The sequence below is a fragment of the Thunnus maccoyii genome, chromosome 16 (assembly GCF_910596095.1).
Source record: "Thunnus maccoyii chromosome 16, fThuMac1.1, whole genome shotgun sequence".
Lineage (NCBI taxonomy): Eukaryota > Metazoa > Chordata > Actinopteri > Scombriformes > Scombridae > Thunnus > Thunnus maccoyii.
In genome coordinates, this window is record NC_056548.1 from 20,833,644 (window position 1) to 20,849,195 (window position 15,552).

At 43.4% G+C, this 15,552-nt stretch overlaps 1 protein-coding gene across 2 annotated transcripts in view; it reads left to right on the forward strand.

Annotated features, from left to right (window-relative positions):
- The window catches only part of ralgapa2 (Ral GTPase activating protein catalytic subunit alpha 2), a 94,288-nt gene that overhangs the window by 63,249 nt on the left and 15,487 nt on the right, over positions 1–15,552 (forward strand). For both annotated transcript variants that reach the window (XM_042389012.1, XM_042389013.1), the window contains 2 exons: positions 270–428; positions 3,230–3,357. In XM_042389012.1, the coding sequence (XP_042244946.1) occupies positions 270–428; positions 3,230–3,357 (287 nt within the window). The remainder of the gene's footprint in view (positions 1–269; positions 429–3,229; positions 3,358–15,552) is intronic.

The window sequence follows — 15,552 nt, forward strand, 5'->3', positions numbered from 1 at the left end:
TAAAACATTAAATAAAATGTTGTACGCAGTTATAAAAGCCTCAATTGACCTGTCAGTAGTAAACAATAATTTATTATTCTATATAACCCCTATACCTCTGTTCACTTCTCAGCCTTCTGAAGGTGATGTGGGCCCAAGATGCAGACTGGATAAACCCAGTGACATACCCTAATCCTGCTAAATTTGTGTTCCTGTCATCATCACCATAGGGATGAAAATTACCTGCACTCGCCAGGCACTTGATTAGTCTGATTTTGTTTGTTTGGCAGCTGCGTCACCTGGGAAATGACGAGGTGCACATAGTGTGGTCAGAGCACACCAGGGACTACCGACGTGGCATCATCCCAACTGACTTTGGAGACGTGCTGATTATCATCTACCCGATGAAGAACCACATGTATTTCATTCAGATCATGAAGAAACCACAGGTAAAAGTCACTTCCTTTTGTTAAGACCTTTGTCAACAATACACACTCAACGTGCATCAACTCATTGGAAGTGTAAAGTTATTTTTATTGTATGTGATTATTATTTATTTATTTTTGATTAGCGTCTTTTTCCTTTTCTATTAAGATGGCAAATAAAGTGTGTTATTTTCCAGGCACAACAAGCAAGAAAGTCATGCAGATTATTTTCAGTACTGCACAAATTTCCAGCCTCTGCTCATAAGTTAAAGCAGTCCTTTCTTCATGTTTCCCTGTGCAGACTTTCCTGTTAGTTTTATGGGTTCTTTCGCCTGCCTGTCTGAAGGCTCTCAGTTTCCCCTACTCCAGCGGTGCATTATTACCCACACTGTGGGTATGTGCTCTCAGAGATGGTTACTATCCTTTCTTGACTAGCTTTCATCTTGGCTACTCCATAGTACTGCACTCTGTGTGGCCTTCTGGAGGGTAGTGAAATTTCTCTGTCAGAGAGCAGGCTGCCTTCAGATGATCAGATATATCCACAAAACTATCTACATGAACACGCTGAAAACATTTTTCCAGAATATAAGCTTTTTTTTTATTACTCACTCAAGGTATTGATTTTCTTTTTTTTTCACATAATTTTCTGAGAGATGACTGGAAAATGCATAACAAAAGCAAGAAACAATAGAGTCTCAGTTTAGCTTTTTTGAGGACAGTTTGAGCCATAGCCAGCAACAGCCCCAAATGACCTACCATCCCAGTGGATAAATGACTGTAGTGTTCCTGTAGTGATTCCAGTGTTTACAATGAGTTATTGATCAAATTGCTACATTTACAAGGTCCCTAATGTTCCTCTTTTAATTGGAATAATAGCCCAATTAGAATAAAAATGCCTCATGTAACCACCTCAATCGGAAGAGACTGGTCCGAACCGGCCTGATCAGAAAGAATTTCCAAATCGGGTCAAGAGGGGCGATGTAAATCTTTGATAATCCGTTCAATAGGTCAATATTAGCGCCTAATAACCATGTAAACCCTTAATCCAATCATTTCTCTCTGATTGGAATAAATATATTCTTTCTGTGCATGTTTGCCCCATGTGGGGGTAACATTAGGTGACATGATGGTAGAGAGAGAGAGTGTGTGTGACAGAGTATTAAGTTACCAGTATACATGTGAACGTAGCAGTGCAGTGTGTATAGTTTAGATTATTTATCAGTGAATAAAAGCTACAACCCCTCAAGACCCAAGCCAATTCCCATGTCCTGCTTGCCACCTGCTGATTACAGTGAAGGGGGTTAGCCCAAAAGTTAGCAACAATGGGTTAGCCTAACCTGACCAGTTCACTTAAGGCGGACTGATTTAAGGTTGACCAGCTGTTCTCATTGTGACAATCTCAGCCGCTCCTACACAGAGAGTGGTGAAATGTATGGCTGCTGAGTCTCTCCCCAGTTTTGCTCAGTTCATGTAAACACTAGAATATATTAGATCACATCCCATGTAAACAAGTGACCCAAAATATTCAATCCAAATGATTTCAATCAGAATGAAAAAAAGTGTGCATGTAACCGCAGCTAAAGTTTAATTCTTAGCTGTGTTTCAATAGTCATAGACCAGCCCCATAGAGAATTCACTGTGTTTTATTACTATAGTGGGCTGTGTTTGTTTCATATTGTATACCTGATTACAGTATTTGTTCTTGTCTTTTATACTATACTTGTTTGCTCTTGTACAAATTATCTTTACTACCACTATTATCACTATTTCAAAATGATTTATTAAGACTGAGAGAAAATGTTTTGATAGTTAATGCATTTGATTTACTTAATCCAACGTCCAAAATCTAAATTTAACTAAGGCCAAACAGGATCTTGATACCTGCAGGTTAGTATTCTTTCAGAGAGTAGGTCCAACTTTCCCCATTAAGGACAAATGTGCATTAAGTTTAAATATTTCAGTAGTTGCAGGTGGTTCACAAATAAGTGCATAAGAAAATATTTAGCCAGTATCCAGCAGAGAGTTTCAAATAAAGTAAGCCTCTAACACAGTTGGGACAAGGGCAGAAGACAGCTGAAGCACTCCACCAATGTGCCACTGTGTGTTGTGCCTCCACCGTGTTCTGCCCCCCCCCTTACCACCCCATGCAGGCCAGTGAATTTCTCCAAAATTCTTAAACTTTAACTGCTTCCACCTCCTAGAACCTGTGAAGGTATCCACGTAGGTTTCTGATGTTACTTTATGCAGTGTCACACCAGGTTTCTTGCAAGAAATTAAGTTAATTGTTCTGTATCATTTCAGTTTAAATTGTATATTTCGACTGGTTATTATATTCCCTGAATTACCAAGTTGAAGACAGCAGGACCTTTCGGAGAGACTTTGACATTCACGTCAACTTCCAGGTCAACGACCATTGAGCTGCAGTGATTAAGGGCCCCCTTCCAATATGCATGAACAGACGCGTGTACCCACACACACTCGCACGCTGCCGCTAAAATGTATTTTGCCCCTTTGTATTTGCTCGGTAGCTCAATATGAGTGCATTGTTTAGTATTGATTGTCATTTTAATTTCATTTACCTAACATTGATTCGCATTAGATATGTGTGGTTGTCATGCAAAGTTAGGTAACATCCGATTTCATTTTGAACCCTTGCCCTAAACAGATGGAGAAACGGTTGAAAAAAGAAGAACAAAAAGATTTTTAATCAGTCCTTCCTTATTTTTAAGCACTTGCATGTCCAATGGCAGTACACAGACTAAATTAACTTTGGATCAGTATGGATATTTTAATGCCTCATGTTCTCATTCTTCTTACTTTCTCAGGTTCCTTTCTTTGGGCCTCTGTTTAATGGCGCCATCGTCACTGGGACGCTTCTGCCAAGCTTAGTGCGGGCCACCTGTATCAATGCCAGCAGAGCCGTCAAGTCCCGGCTGACTCTCTACCAGAGCTTGTATCCTTTACCACTCATGACTTCTGCTTCATTTACTGTTCACTACCCCATATGGGGACGGCTCATCAGAGGAATGCAACAATTTTTGAAAAGCAACCACTGATACAGGTGAGATCATTAAAGTTTGTGAATTACATTTAGCAGCATTTTTATAATGATTCCAATAGACGAATAACACCACTGAGCTTACATTTTTAGCACCACCAGCGCCCCATTTGGGTAAATTCACTGAGACATGTGGCGTGCTTGTCATGTCAGCCAACGTACACAGCTGAGTGCTGACACTGATCTTTATGGGCTGTCTGATTTACATACAGCTATTAGGCCAGGGCTGTTTCACAGCCTGGAGCAGCATGGGAGGTTGTGTGGGGCTGTTTGGGGTAGGAGCACAGATAATGTGTCATCATCTATCACTACCATTTTATAGAGCACAAGGAGAGCCAAAATAAGAGCACCATCAACAAATGCGTACAAGTGCATACAGATACAAGCACACACACACACATTCATACATACACACGCTCTCATCCCTCCACCCATCCATCTAACAGTGTGCCGTTAAGAGCCTGACTCCAGCTGTAGTTGTCAGTTGGTTTAAAGGGAGTCTAATCACCAATGGAGATGAATTAGCATGTGAATGCCAGCAGCACAGAGTTGGGGGGTGAGATGGGGGACAGAGTCGGGATGGCCCCTGGAGGGGGAAACCTGATCTCTCTTAACGCCCTGCTCCTCCTCGGACAGCATGTACAGCATCACCACACCAGAAGCACGCTGCCCCTCTGGCGGTTGCTATAGAAACCTCCCCCAAGGAGGTTTAATTTGGGTGGAAGAGTAGCATCTATTGTTTTAAGACACTGAGACATTTTAAAAAGTTGCCATTTCTTTTAAATAGATATCAGGTCTTTGTATCATAGTTATTTACAACAAAGGCTTTCACTCTTTAGACACATTACGACATACCCTGTGTATGTTGTTTACAGTTGGGTGTGTAAGTATGTGTCTGCCTGTATGCATTTCACAGCGCATCACATCCCCTGGTCCCCCACCCCGATATCAGGCCTTGTCTGTGTGTCCCCAGGGGCATCCTGAGTGACAGATGTCTGTTACCCGACGCCAAGTGAATTAGCCCAGTGTGACTCTCAGTGCCGAAGGGGGGCCAGCCACAGGCCTGCCTGCCTCAAGAGCCTGAGGGGCGGTGGGGGGGGGGGGGCGGAGGGGGTGGGCGGGGGGGGTGGGACAGTACCGGGCTTTTGCCAGGCCACAGAAGCCTTTACCTGGCATTCCTTAGCAGAGGAGCAGACAGCACAAAGGCATGATCTATGAGAGGAGATAAGCGCTGCCTCTGGAGTTCTGGCACTGATAGGCTGCCAGGCTTCACGCAGTCCAAGAGAGGAGATGAATGAATGTGCCAGGCAAAGCACACTGCCAGCATGAGTATCTGCATGTCTGTCTGTCTGCTGTTTGTCTGCCTAGCTAAAGGAGCTTGTGAACAGAGAGGAAATGTATGAACTACTGACTGAACACAGTGTTAAGTTTGGTGTTTGCCATGTGAAAGCGATATCTGTGTTTTTTTTTTTATCGTAAGACAACTGATATCACAGAATGTCCTGACTGACACAGTGTCCAGTATTGGCATGAACCATAAATGAAACCAAGTCTCGAGCGGCAGGTGCAGTTCCTCCTTTATATGCTTTCATCATTGGATTTGCTGTCGTATTGTAACAGCCTTTTGCACTTCACCGTCTCCAGTCGTCATTCTTCTGTCTTCTCAGGATATCTAGCTCTTTATCTTTCACGGGTTGGAACAATGACCAAACCTCTCTTTTTTTTTCAGGATGTGTGTTTTTGTGCAAGATGAAAATCCTCATCCTTAGTTTACCCCTTCACAATGCCTTAACAATCCACAGTCTGCTCTCTGCCTGTGAGGCCACTCTCCAAGGTAATTAGTTGAATATTTCTTCAAAGAGAAGCTATATGACCCCCGTGTGTCCAGATAAAAGGCCAGTATGGCGCTGTGGTCCCCTCTCTCGCTCCATCACAAGACTCGAGAGGACTCCAACAGTCTGCTGCAACGCTCACAGGATCTCTCAGGCTAATAGGATTTGATATTGAAAAATGACCACCAGCAACATTTTCAGAAAATACACACACGGATAGTCCAAAAGAGTGTTTTTCAGATAAATACTCCCCCCTTTGCTATCTGGCTGTATTTCTCCACATCACATCCTCTGTCTCTCCTTTCCTCCCTCTCTGATTTGTGAAATCTCTGTAGTTCTATTTGTTTTCTCGCACAGCGTCCAGCTCTCAATGTCAGTTAGAATTTGTGTCAATTTCTTCCTCATAGACATCCTATCACAAGCCTCTCACAGACAACTCATAATGTATCATCTATTATTTATATGCCTGATGGAAAATGCAGCTGGTCTGGCTTTGTGGGTTCTAAGTGTATTGTCTGCAACTAGTCCACCCTTCATAGCTGCTTTTTGAACACTTGTGACCACAAAATGTAAAATTCTGCAACAACATCAATTTTTATTAAACCACTCATTTTTAATGATTCATCAGTAACAGATTAACATAAATGGTCATTTGGCGCCTCTATTAATGGGACTTATCACTGCATGCAAACATTGTATGACATATCGGCTTGAAAGAGACGAGTTTGTTTGTGTCACCTGAACCCAGGCTGCTGCTGGATGGCCTTGCTGTCTGCTGCCATTTACTGTATCATGAAGATCCTTCATACTGTCATTGTAGAATAATGTCTTTATCCAGAAGCTAGGATTCATTTCTCTCTTCAACAAGCACTTGAGTTTGATGTGCCGTCCATCAGTCTTTGTGATGGGGGTATTGTTAAGGGTAAAAACTGTCTGCGTGTGTGTGTGTTGGGGAGACGGCAAGTTTCTAATAGGTGAGACAGTGCGGAACTGACCTTGATTCATAGACATAGCCTCCCTACTGGACAGAATCAATAGCTTTTGCACACTGCCCTTAGTCCCCATCCTCTTCTCTGACACACACATAAACACACACACGCTCGCACACACCCAGATCCATCTCCAGGCAGCGATCAATAACCATAATCTGTTTCTGCCCATCGCCAGTCATGCGAGCCAGGCTTTTAGGTGGTGTGTGTGTGTGTGTGTGTGTGTATGTGTGTGTGTGTCTGTGTGCAGTAGCAGAAAGATGAGAGGGAGGCTTGATCCTTCCAGTGGAACCCAGAAAGCTGCTGAAGTCTGTCATGTTCCCTCACAGGCTCATGTGAGCATATCTACAGTCCCCCAGCTCCACAGAATGTCCAAAACAAGATGTACATAATTTCAGTGGATGTATACTGACAACATAATGCATATGATATCCTGTATGCACTCCTTTGTGTGCTGTTACTGCACCCCCCCCTCCACGCCCCCCACCCCACAGACGCCATCATAATTATTACAGTCGCTGCATTGACATTCTGAGCAAGTTATTGTCCCACTCCCTCACTGCGTCTTTGTCCAACGCCAGCTCGTTCTTTTGTATACTGTAAGATTCCTCACCTAGCGGAGATGAAAGTGCGCCTGTATGCATGATAGGGTGTCATGAATAGGATCTGCCATGTTAGTGTTGTCTCACATGAATTATTTAGCATCGTTGATAGGTCTAATTTGCCAGCTGTTGTGCCATAACTGTCGGCAGTCTCATGGATAATACTCAGCAGTCTATATCACTGTGGAACACAGTGCTTGACTGGGCACAGTGAGACGCCAAGCTAGTCATTATATGCTGGGTTCATGTTATGGTCTGAGCTGATATGAGTATAACTAGCCAACTTCCTGTTTATGGAAAACAGGGCTCTCAAGTGCTGACCAACTGAAAGAGCTAGCAAAAATTGTCCCAAGTTATTTGTGATAAAAACAGGAAAAGTCTTAAGGAATCACTCTGATTTGTCGTGCAATGGATGATATTAACTATCCAGTAGCGTATCCGTGTTACTGGATGCAAGCCCTTTAGTTGGAGGAGGCAGTTAGCTGATTTGGGGTGGGTAGGTAGTTGGGGGTTGGGTTAAAGGCCATTTCTGAGTTGAAGTGTTCCTGCTTGGTGTTGGCCAGGGTGGTTTGGGTGGAGGCTGGCATTGGCTTTGATAGAGCGGTTGAGAGTTTACGCAGTATTTGGGGGGCTACAGAGAGAGGAGGGGTCTCTCCCCCACTGAATGTTTTAACCTAATCCCATTATCAGTGTAGCGCACTGCCTCCCAGCTCTTCCCCCTCCTTATCCCTACCCCCTCCCACCCCTCTCTCCAGCTGACCAGCTGTTCCTGCCGGGACTCACTACAATGTCCGATGTGTTCAGATCACTGAGTACCCCCCAGCCCCCCCCCCCCCCCTCCCAACACACACACACACACACACACACACACACAAATACACAGAGCGCAGTCCATGCACAACCAAAGCAATTGCCTAGCCCATTGCTGGAGCCTAGGAAGGCCTAGAGGGAGGAGGGTGTTAGTTAGGGGAGAAGGGGGTAGCTTTGGGGGTGAGGAGGGGGCAAGCACAGGCCTGTCAAACCAAGAGCCCTGACTCAGGAGGCAGGCCAGCTCGGATGGCATATGGCGTCTAGCTTCATACAACATGCAAAAGTATTCTCTCCCTTCGCCCCCTCTCATCCACTCCCCCCTCTCCCTGTCTCCCTCCCCTGCTGCTAATGCAGAATGACTCATAGCATTACTCATTTTTTTCCTCCGTACACCCCCCCCCCCCCCCCACACACACATACACACACACACACACACACACACACACACATCAGTTCCTCCTCCTCTTGCCACCCAGCCTGTAACAAAAGGCGTCCGCTGCATGGCACCCACACCCTGAAAGCCCTGGGGGCCCAGCCCAGCCCAGCCTGCACTCCAAGGTCTGAGCTTCATGGGGGCCGCCCCTTTTAAACACAGGTAGAGCAGGCGTGGAACCAGACGGCCAACAGCAGGGACCCAGAGCCCCGCCTGGGGTACCGCACACACACTGCTGGTGTCAAACTGTTGTGCCTGTTGGTGTGTTTGTGTTTGTATGTACACGGAAACTGCCTTTATTTTGTTGTGCATCTGCTATTACGAAACCACCGTGCTTTGTGTGTGTTCAAGTGTGTTTTTGCATGTGTGTGCACCATGTGTTGTGTCTCACTGCAACCTTTCTAACACATAAGGGGCGCCTTTGTTTTTATTTGCCAATTTAATAGCATTGCTTCCTTCAAGTGTAATTTGAATTTAGCTGGATAATTTCAGGTTTATCCACATTTTGATTTATTTTACTACACTTAATTATTGACTTTTATTAAAGCACTATGTCGTGTCACAGAGCTTTCAGTAGCCAAAATAACCCCATTTTTTATACAGCCCATGAAATTATAAGAAACCACAGAATTTCCAACTAACACAAGTAGATGCTGCATAGCCTAGTGTAACCCAAAGAATGTCATGCTCTGTGTATTTTTAAACTTGAACCCCCACCCTCAGGCCCCTCCCCTTCTCTCTCCGTCTGTTATGCATTCATGTCTGACATCTGTCTGTTTGTGAGCGGCAAAGTGAAAGCCAGCAAGACTGCCAGTTTTGTGTAGGATCACCGTCTCTGTCCCATCACTAATTCAGACTCAGTTACATAAAAGAACTTACAAGATAGTGATGATTTTCTGTATGTAATTTGATAACTGTTAGGTATATGTCAGTGTTAGGACATATCAGTATTTTCTGTATTTGATATATTTAAATTCCATTGCAATGCTGACACCATATTAATGCAGATTATTGGGGGATTTTCACTAAAATTTAAGATAAACTCAAAGTGCAGATCTCATTCGTTTAATTGTTTACGTGTAAATGAAAGAATATATCCCCATAGTACATAGAAAATTCAAGTTGAGGTGAATTCTGTGCTTGTTTCTAAAGGTCAAATAGTAAAAAAAAATGTCATCACTGTTAGAAATTACAAATCTTCAAGCAACTTTTTCTAGATGACACAAACTGACTTTTCAAAATACAAAGCATGACAGTACAAGTGCCATTGTACTGAATATGACATTGGGTATCAAGTTTAATTTTGATATATTTGATAACTAATTCCTAGTTGTTATACATCTCTGATGTCAATAACCACATACGTTTTTTTTAATTAACTGCTTTGTCTGTTCTTGAAAAAAATGTTCCTTCGGTGTCATAATGCAAAGTCTAATTTCTCCCAATTCAGGGCTCAAAAGAAGCTAATTCTTACAGATTAAGAAGGCAAAAAGGATAGTATGGTTTTAATCAAATATAAATTATTTATAATTTATTGTAAATTATTTTGCAGACACTTGGACGTGTAGGCCTTAAAGTGAGTAATCACCCCAAATTGGCTACTAATACTGCATGTAATGGAATGACTGTGGTTAGTTTGGGTGTTAACACTTATCAAGACTACACCCTTGGAACACTGTCTGAAATAACAAAGAACTGTCCTCACTAAATATCAACAAAAAATTAAATGATTATAGTGACTGTTTTGCTAATAGGTCATTGGTCGCTGTCCATCAGCCAAAATACCCTGACCCCAGTGTCACCACTGGACTAGTACAGACTGCATTGCTGTTGAGAGGACATGTTCATTGTGATTGATGTGTGGTGGTGGTGCTTCTATCGCGGGTGTAAAAACCTGTCTGTCTGCTTTAAATGATTAGCATCCAGCTAGCCATTCCATCTGTTCCCCCTAGTCCTGTTTAATTAATGAACTTTCTTTCTCCGCCCTGTAGCCAGCCAGCGCAACACTAAAGCAAAAGCTGTTAGCCCTCTCAGGTTATCCAAATGGATGTGTGTTCTTGCCCCCCTCTCCTCAATGGGTGCGTTCTCATTGATTAGTTGTGTTTTGTTTTCCTGTCTTTTGTCTCAGGGTTCTTGAAGGGAGGGTTAATGAGCTTTCCTGGCAAGCTGTAGCGCTTGGAATCCGGGGATAAATGGGAATAATTTTGTTGTTGTTTTTTTTTTTTTTGTTTTGTTTTGTTATGTTTTTTTTTGTGATGGGCTTGGCAGAGATGTGAAGCCTCGTGCCACCATGTGTGTTTGCGTGTATGAGTGCGTATGTGAATGATAATGTGTGTTTGTTTGGATGTGTATGAATGGCTTTGAGGCGGGGGTGTATTGCATTTCATCCCTGCTGGTGCATTATTCCTCTTCAGAAGCAGGGAATCTGGAACACTCTTTAACAGTTGGCTCTGTCACTATTCATCTTCCAGCCATCTCAGCAAAACTCTTGTCTTGTCCTCATTTTACCACCAAGTACTCTCTCCCTTCTTTTATGTCCCTTCTTCCTTCCGTGTCTCTTGTTACAAGGCAGTGGACAGCCCTTTGTCCAGCTAAAGCTGCCCTCTTTTGTTTGCGCGGCCTTTTTTATCCTTGTGCTAATCGCCATGGTCGTGTGCCTGAGTTGGACCCCATATTTCACGCTCAGCTCTCCTTTGTTTGACACACCGCCCCTGATAAGAATCCCAATTCTAGGGCCTCTCTGATATTGAAATCCAACAGCGGCGTAGAAAGAGCCTTCAATCATCCATTATCTGTGCTCCAGTGATTACCATTCAATCTCCCAGGGTCCAGGCTCCTCATCACCAGCCCCAGAGCTGAGGCCGTCCCCTGAAAGAACCCGCATCCCTTAACGCCTGTGTCACATTCAAGCATATCCATAGATATTTCTGACGCCGTCTTGAGACAGCCCCGCATTGAATGCTGCTGGGAAATGTCACTGAAATGTCACTCATCATTCTCCACTGGAATCTCTTGGTCTCTGATGTGGCCTTGGGTTTTTGGGGACTCTTGTGAGGACACCTTGTGACATTATTGGGTTTCTTTGTCCCTAAATGGCCATTAAATTTCCAATTCTCTTTTTTGTTGGGAGATGAGAATTGCTCTTTTTTTTTTTTACATAAGACTGGGCTGCTTTTAATGTCACAGACTTAATTGGCTGTTTTAAGAAGGAATTAGTTGATTATTTATAAGTTGCACATTAATGCCTCTTTAAATGGTTCAAAGGCAGTGTCTGCTCCTCCACTGGCCTGTGGCCATTGTTCCCTTTTAGAGGATGTCCTTGTGCCTCACAGCATTTGCATTTTTGCACTAAATGGAATTTTCTGCATTGACAGACAAGGCAAGGCAAACAAAGCAATAACAAAAACAAAACATTTAAGTATGCATCGCTGTGCATTGTCTGTCTCTTCTTACAGAAAGCAGCCTTTGATGTGTTAATACTGATAGTCTGTTTTATTGTCAAGTGGCGGTTGTTGCTGAAAGAGAAGCACTGAGAAATATTGGCTAAATCTTCCTGTGTCTCTCCACTGCAACAGGCTGTAATAAAATTGGGTTGCTGTCAGACACAAAATGTTGTTGGTTGTGGAAGCAGGCCCAAAACATTTTAGTGGTGTAACTCTCTTATCTTAAAAATCTGTGAATCTTTGTCATACAGTGTAAGAGGATTGAGGATTTATACAACAGATGATTATCATTTTACTGTTTTCGTCATTCAGGCTGCTTATTCCTATTGTTTTGGTTGAAATGTAAGAAAAGCTTTGTGCTGTAGACATCCACTTATCCAACACTCTATGTTTAGATACACAGCAGCTCTCAGTACCTTTGTTTAATGTAGTGTACACATCTTCATTAGTTATGTATAGCCTCTAATTACTATTGATGAGGCTCTAGCTGATTTGGGTACAAATCTATAGCTTTTGTTATTCTAATGAGTGTTATTTACCCTCAGATCTCCAAGCCAGGGGGCTTTGGAATGGGGCTTTGTGCAGGCAGATATAGCCAGGGCAGCTCTAGCTACACCCACTTGTTTTTGTATCTGCCGACTTTGACAAAATCCAGTTTCCCTCCCCCCACATCATCACCCGTCTGCATGGATGTATAGCACTTCCCGCTCCTCCATCTGTTTTTGTCCACCCATGAAAAGGTCCATTATAATCTGCAGGATGCACAGTTGACGTGCCGCAAGCTCCGCTTGAGCCAATCAAGGCAGTGCACCGAACTTAGGCCACGAATCCAAGAGGCCCTAACACCTCCCCCAAGTTCATTTTGATTAGCTGGGCTCTCTGTCTGAGATCGTCAGTTGAACAAGTTTTTATAACAACATTGTCTCCATCATCCCTTTTCCCTATAAAAGCTCCCAGTCTGAATGGGGCTCTATGCATGCCCACTGGATGATGGCAGGCTCCTGATTAACCCTGGAGTGACTAGCTAATGTCATTGAAGGAGGGCCACCTGGCTGTGAGACTGTACAGTCAGCTGCCACTGAAGGGCCAGAATAGGAGACGACCAGGTGTTGGGCTCCAGCCCCCCTAATTGTTGCCATGTAATAGCCTGCTTGACTGCACAATATAGCCTAGGGGCGAGGATTAGGAAAAAGCTGTTGCCAACACAGAAGTCCATTTTCTTTTTCGCCTAAGGTTTTGTGTGTGGGTTTCTCCCTGTGTGCATGCTTATGTGTGTATACATATATACATCGCCCTTTGCAATCCTCATCATCCATTACAATTACAGCAGGTAGAACGCAGGGCCCCCGTTCTGGCACCCAGCCCTTTACCCACCCATCACATTAATTCCAGACGTACATGCTATATGCCTGCTTTCTGATTGGGAAGGGGTTGGAGTAAACCTTCTATCCTCAGTAAAAGATACATGGGGGGGAAAAAAGCTGAATCTAAGAAGGACATTTGACACTAGTTGTATGTACAGCTGTTTGCCTGAAAGTAACTATTCCAGACTTATTATATGGCTAAAAAAACTTAACAAAACTAACTGCCTCGTGATTTTTGCATAATTTACTCCTTGACTCTTCAACAACATATTCAGTCATCATGGTTATTTATAGAATTTTGACAAAATTATATCAACAAATTGGCCAACAGTCTGGTGTCTGCATATGTACTTTCTAGAGAAGAGTTCATACCTCATTGTAACCATAATGGCATTGATTGAAATATGTCCAAAATGCAAATATGAGGGCAAATTAAATCACTCTTGTCCCCCTGTAACTAACCCTCGCTTCCCTGTGCGTTCACCACAGCTGTGATCATATGTAACCTAGCCCTAATCATTATCATTCCCGCTAAATGCCTGGCATTTTGCATAAGGCCAGGAAGCCTAATTGGCCCGATGAACCTTTTCATAGAGGGGGCAATGGAGGAACAAGAGACTTCATCTGCAGTATGTCTTGGCAGGGAAGCAGACAGAGATGCTTGGCGTTAACGCATCACAGTTATTCTGTTGCACATGCCACAAGCATCATTAAAATTGCAGAAGCCTCTGTTCATTTAGTTTTAATATTTCATCAGTGCTTGTCTGAACAGTGTTATCATAGGGTTAAAAAAATCAGAGCCATTTGGCATGACCCAGAGTTGGCACACTGCTTGTACGATTGCAAGTGTCAGACTGGTTTCCTAGATGTGTCAAATAGATTATACAACGTCAAGGTGCTTCGATTGCCACTGTGCTTTGTGGTGGTACAGGTGGGCTGAACATGTTGGTGGGTGGAGTTGGTGTGTGTAGCTGTAGAGTCTGTGTAATAATTACGAAGCTATAAATTTCATCATGCAGAAGAAAGAAGAGGTGAAATGCTTCATAAGTAATCAGATGAATTTCAATTCAAGACCGGGGTCCAGCGTGCCCTTCCTTGTTCCATCTTTGACTTTTTATTAAAAGTTCAAATTAAGATCAGATAGATGCCGCGCTTCCCTGTCTCGATTCTAAACAATTCAAATAGCAGGAACTGTAGCAAAAAAATAAGACGAATATTCACCTCAGATAGCTCATATGATGCCCACCTTTGTCCTGACCTAATAATGTACCCAGAAGGCCAAGGCATTCATGTCACTCTGGTCATCATCACTGACAAAGGAAACCTTCAGAGAGAACTCTCACCCAGACAGTCACAGAACTGTATCTGTTAATCTTCATCCCTATCAGCCTTTTGTAGCTCATCTTATTATGACTTTCTGTTAATGCACGGTGGAGGCCTGTGTGACTGTCTGGCTATAATGGGCCTGTGTTTGATTAATCATGTCGATCCATTGTGTTTCACATCTAAGGCTGCTGCGTTAGTACTCATCAATGGAGACCAGAGTCCTTTGAAAAGGAGATTGGTTACAGACTCAGCTCATCTGAATACACAAGCTCAGTAGGCTTTGATGGTAGTCATGTTGTGTCCAACAAACCATGCTACAACAAATTATGATGTCACTAGTGATTTTGTTGCTATCTTGTTTCTCTGAGGTGTGAGGATGACTTCTTGCTTTATCATTTATAATCTGTGAACCCCCAACAATCAGCCGGTCTTAACATACTTTAAGGGTCAACATTGACTTTGTTGTAGGTGCTGGTTTTATGATTTGTCGTGGAGCAGAAATCGATTTTTAGTGTCCCCCAGAGGAATGGTGGGCTGCCAGAGACTTGGTGTGCTTGAGAAAATGGGTGACTACTTCCTCCAGTCAGCTCATAAATAACCTGGTCATGCCAGCTACCAGACATCAGATTTTGTCTGCAGTTGTTGCAAAACCTGTGTGAAATCACTGATGGGCAGTGATGATGTCACAGGTTAGGAGTGATGTCACAGCCATAACTCCCCATCCCGCTGTCTGAATGCCAGATGGACGGTAGAGAGGTGTGGAGGTTGGAGCTTAGAAGCGCTTGCTGTGGGAAAGTCACCCCTCAGGAGGTGTCATTAACCCGGGCTTACTGTTTGACCCGACTCCTTTGGGGCTCCTGAGCTCCAGTTTCCTGGACCTGCTCCTAATTAGGCTACTTGTTAAAACTCTCCGAAACCAGCTAGTCCTCTAGAGCATCTGATGTTGTGTATGTCTATGCACTCCCAGAAAATGGACACACAAACACCTCCACTCATCATAATGCATCTGTAACACATTGAGATGTTTTCTGTCCTGGTGCTGTGTCTACAGCAAAAAGCTGTTTAATGAGACACCAAGGTTTGAGTAGCTGCCATACAAAAAGGGAATTGGGACACACACACACATACACGATACAATCACCCTACTGGCTGGTTTCTGTCACACACGCTCTCACTTTATCCATCTCAATCTGTTGTTCCTTCCCACTCTGCCATTATTCCTGCAGCCAGCTTTATTGCCACATTCACTCTGTCTGTCCTTATCTTTCTTTCTCCCTGTGTCTCTCCGTCT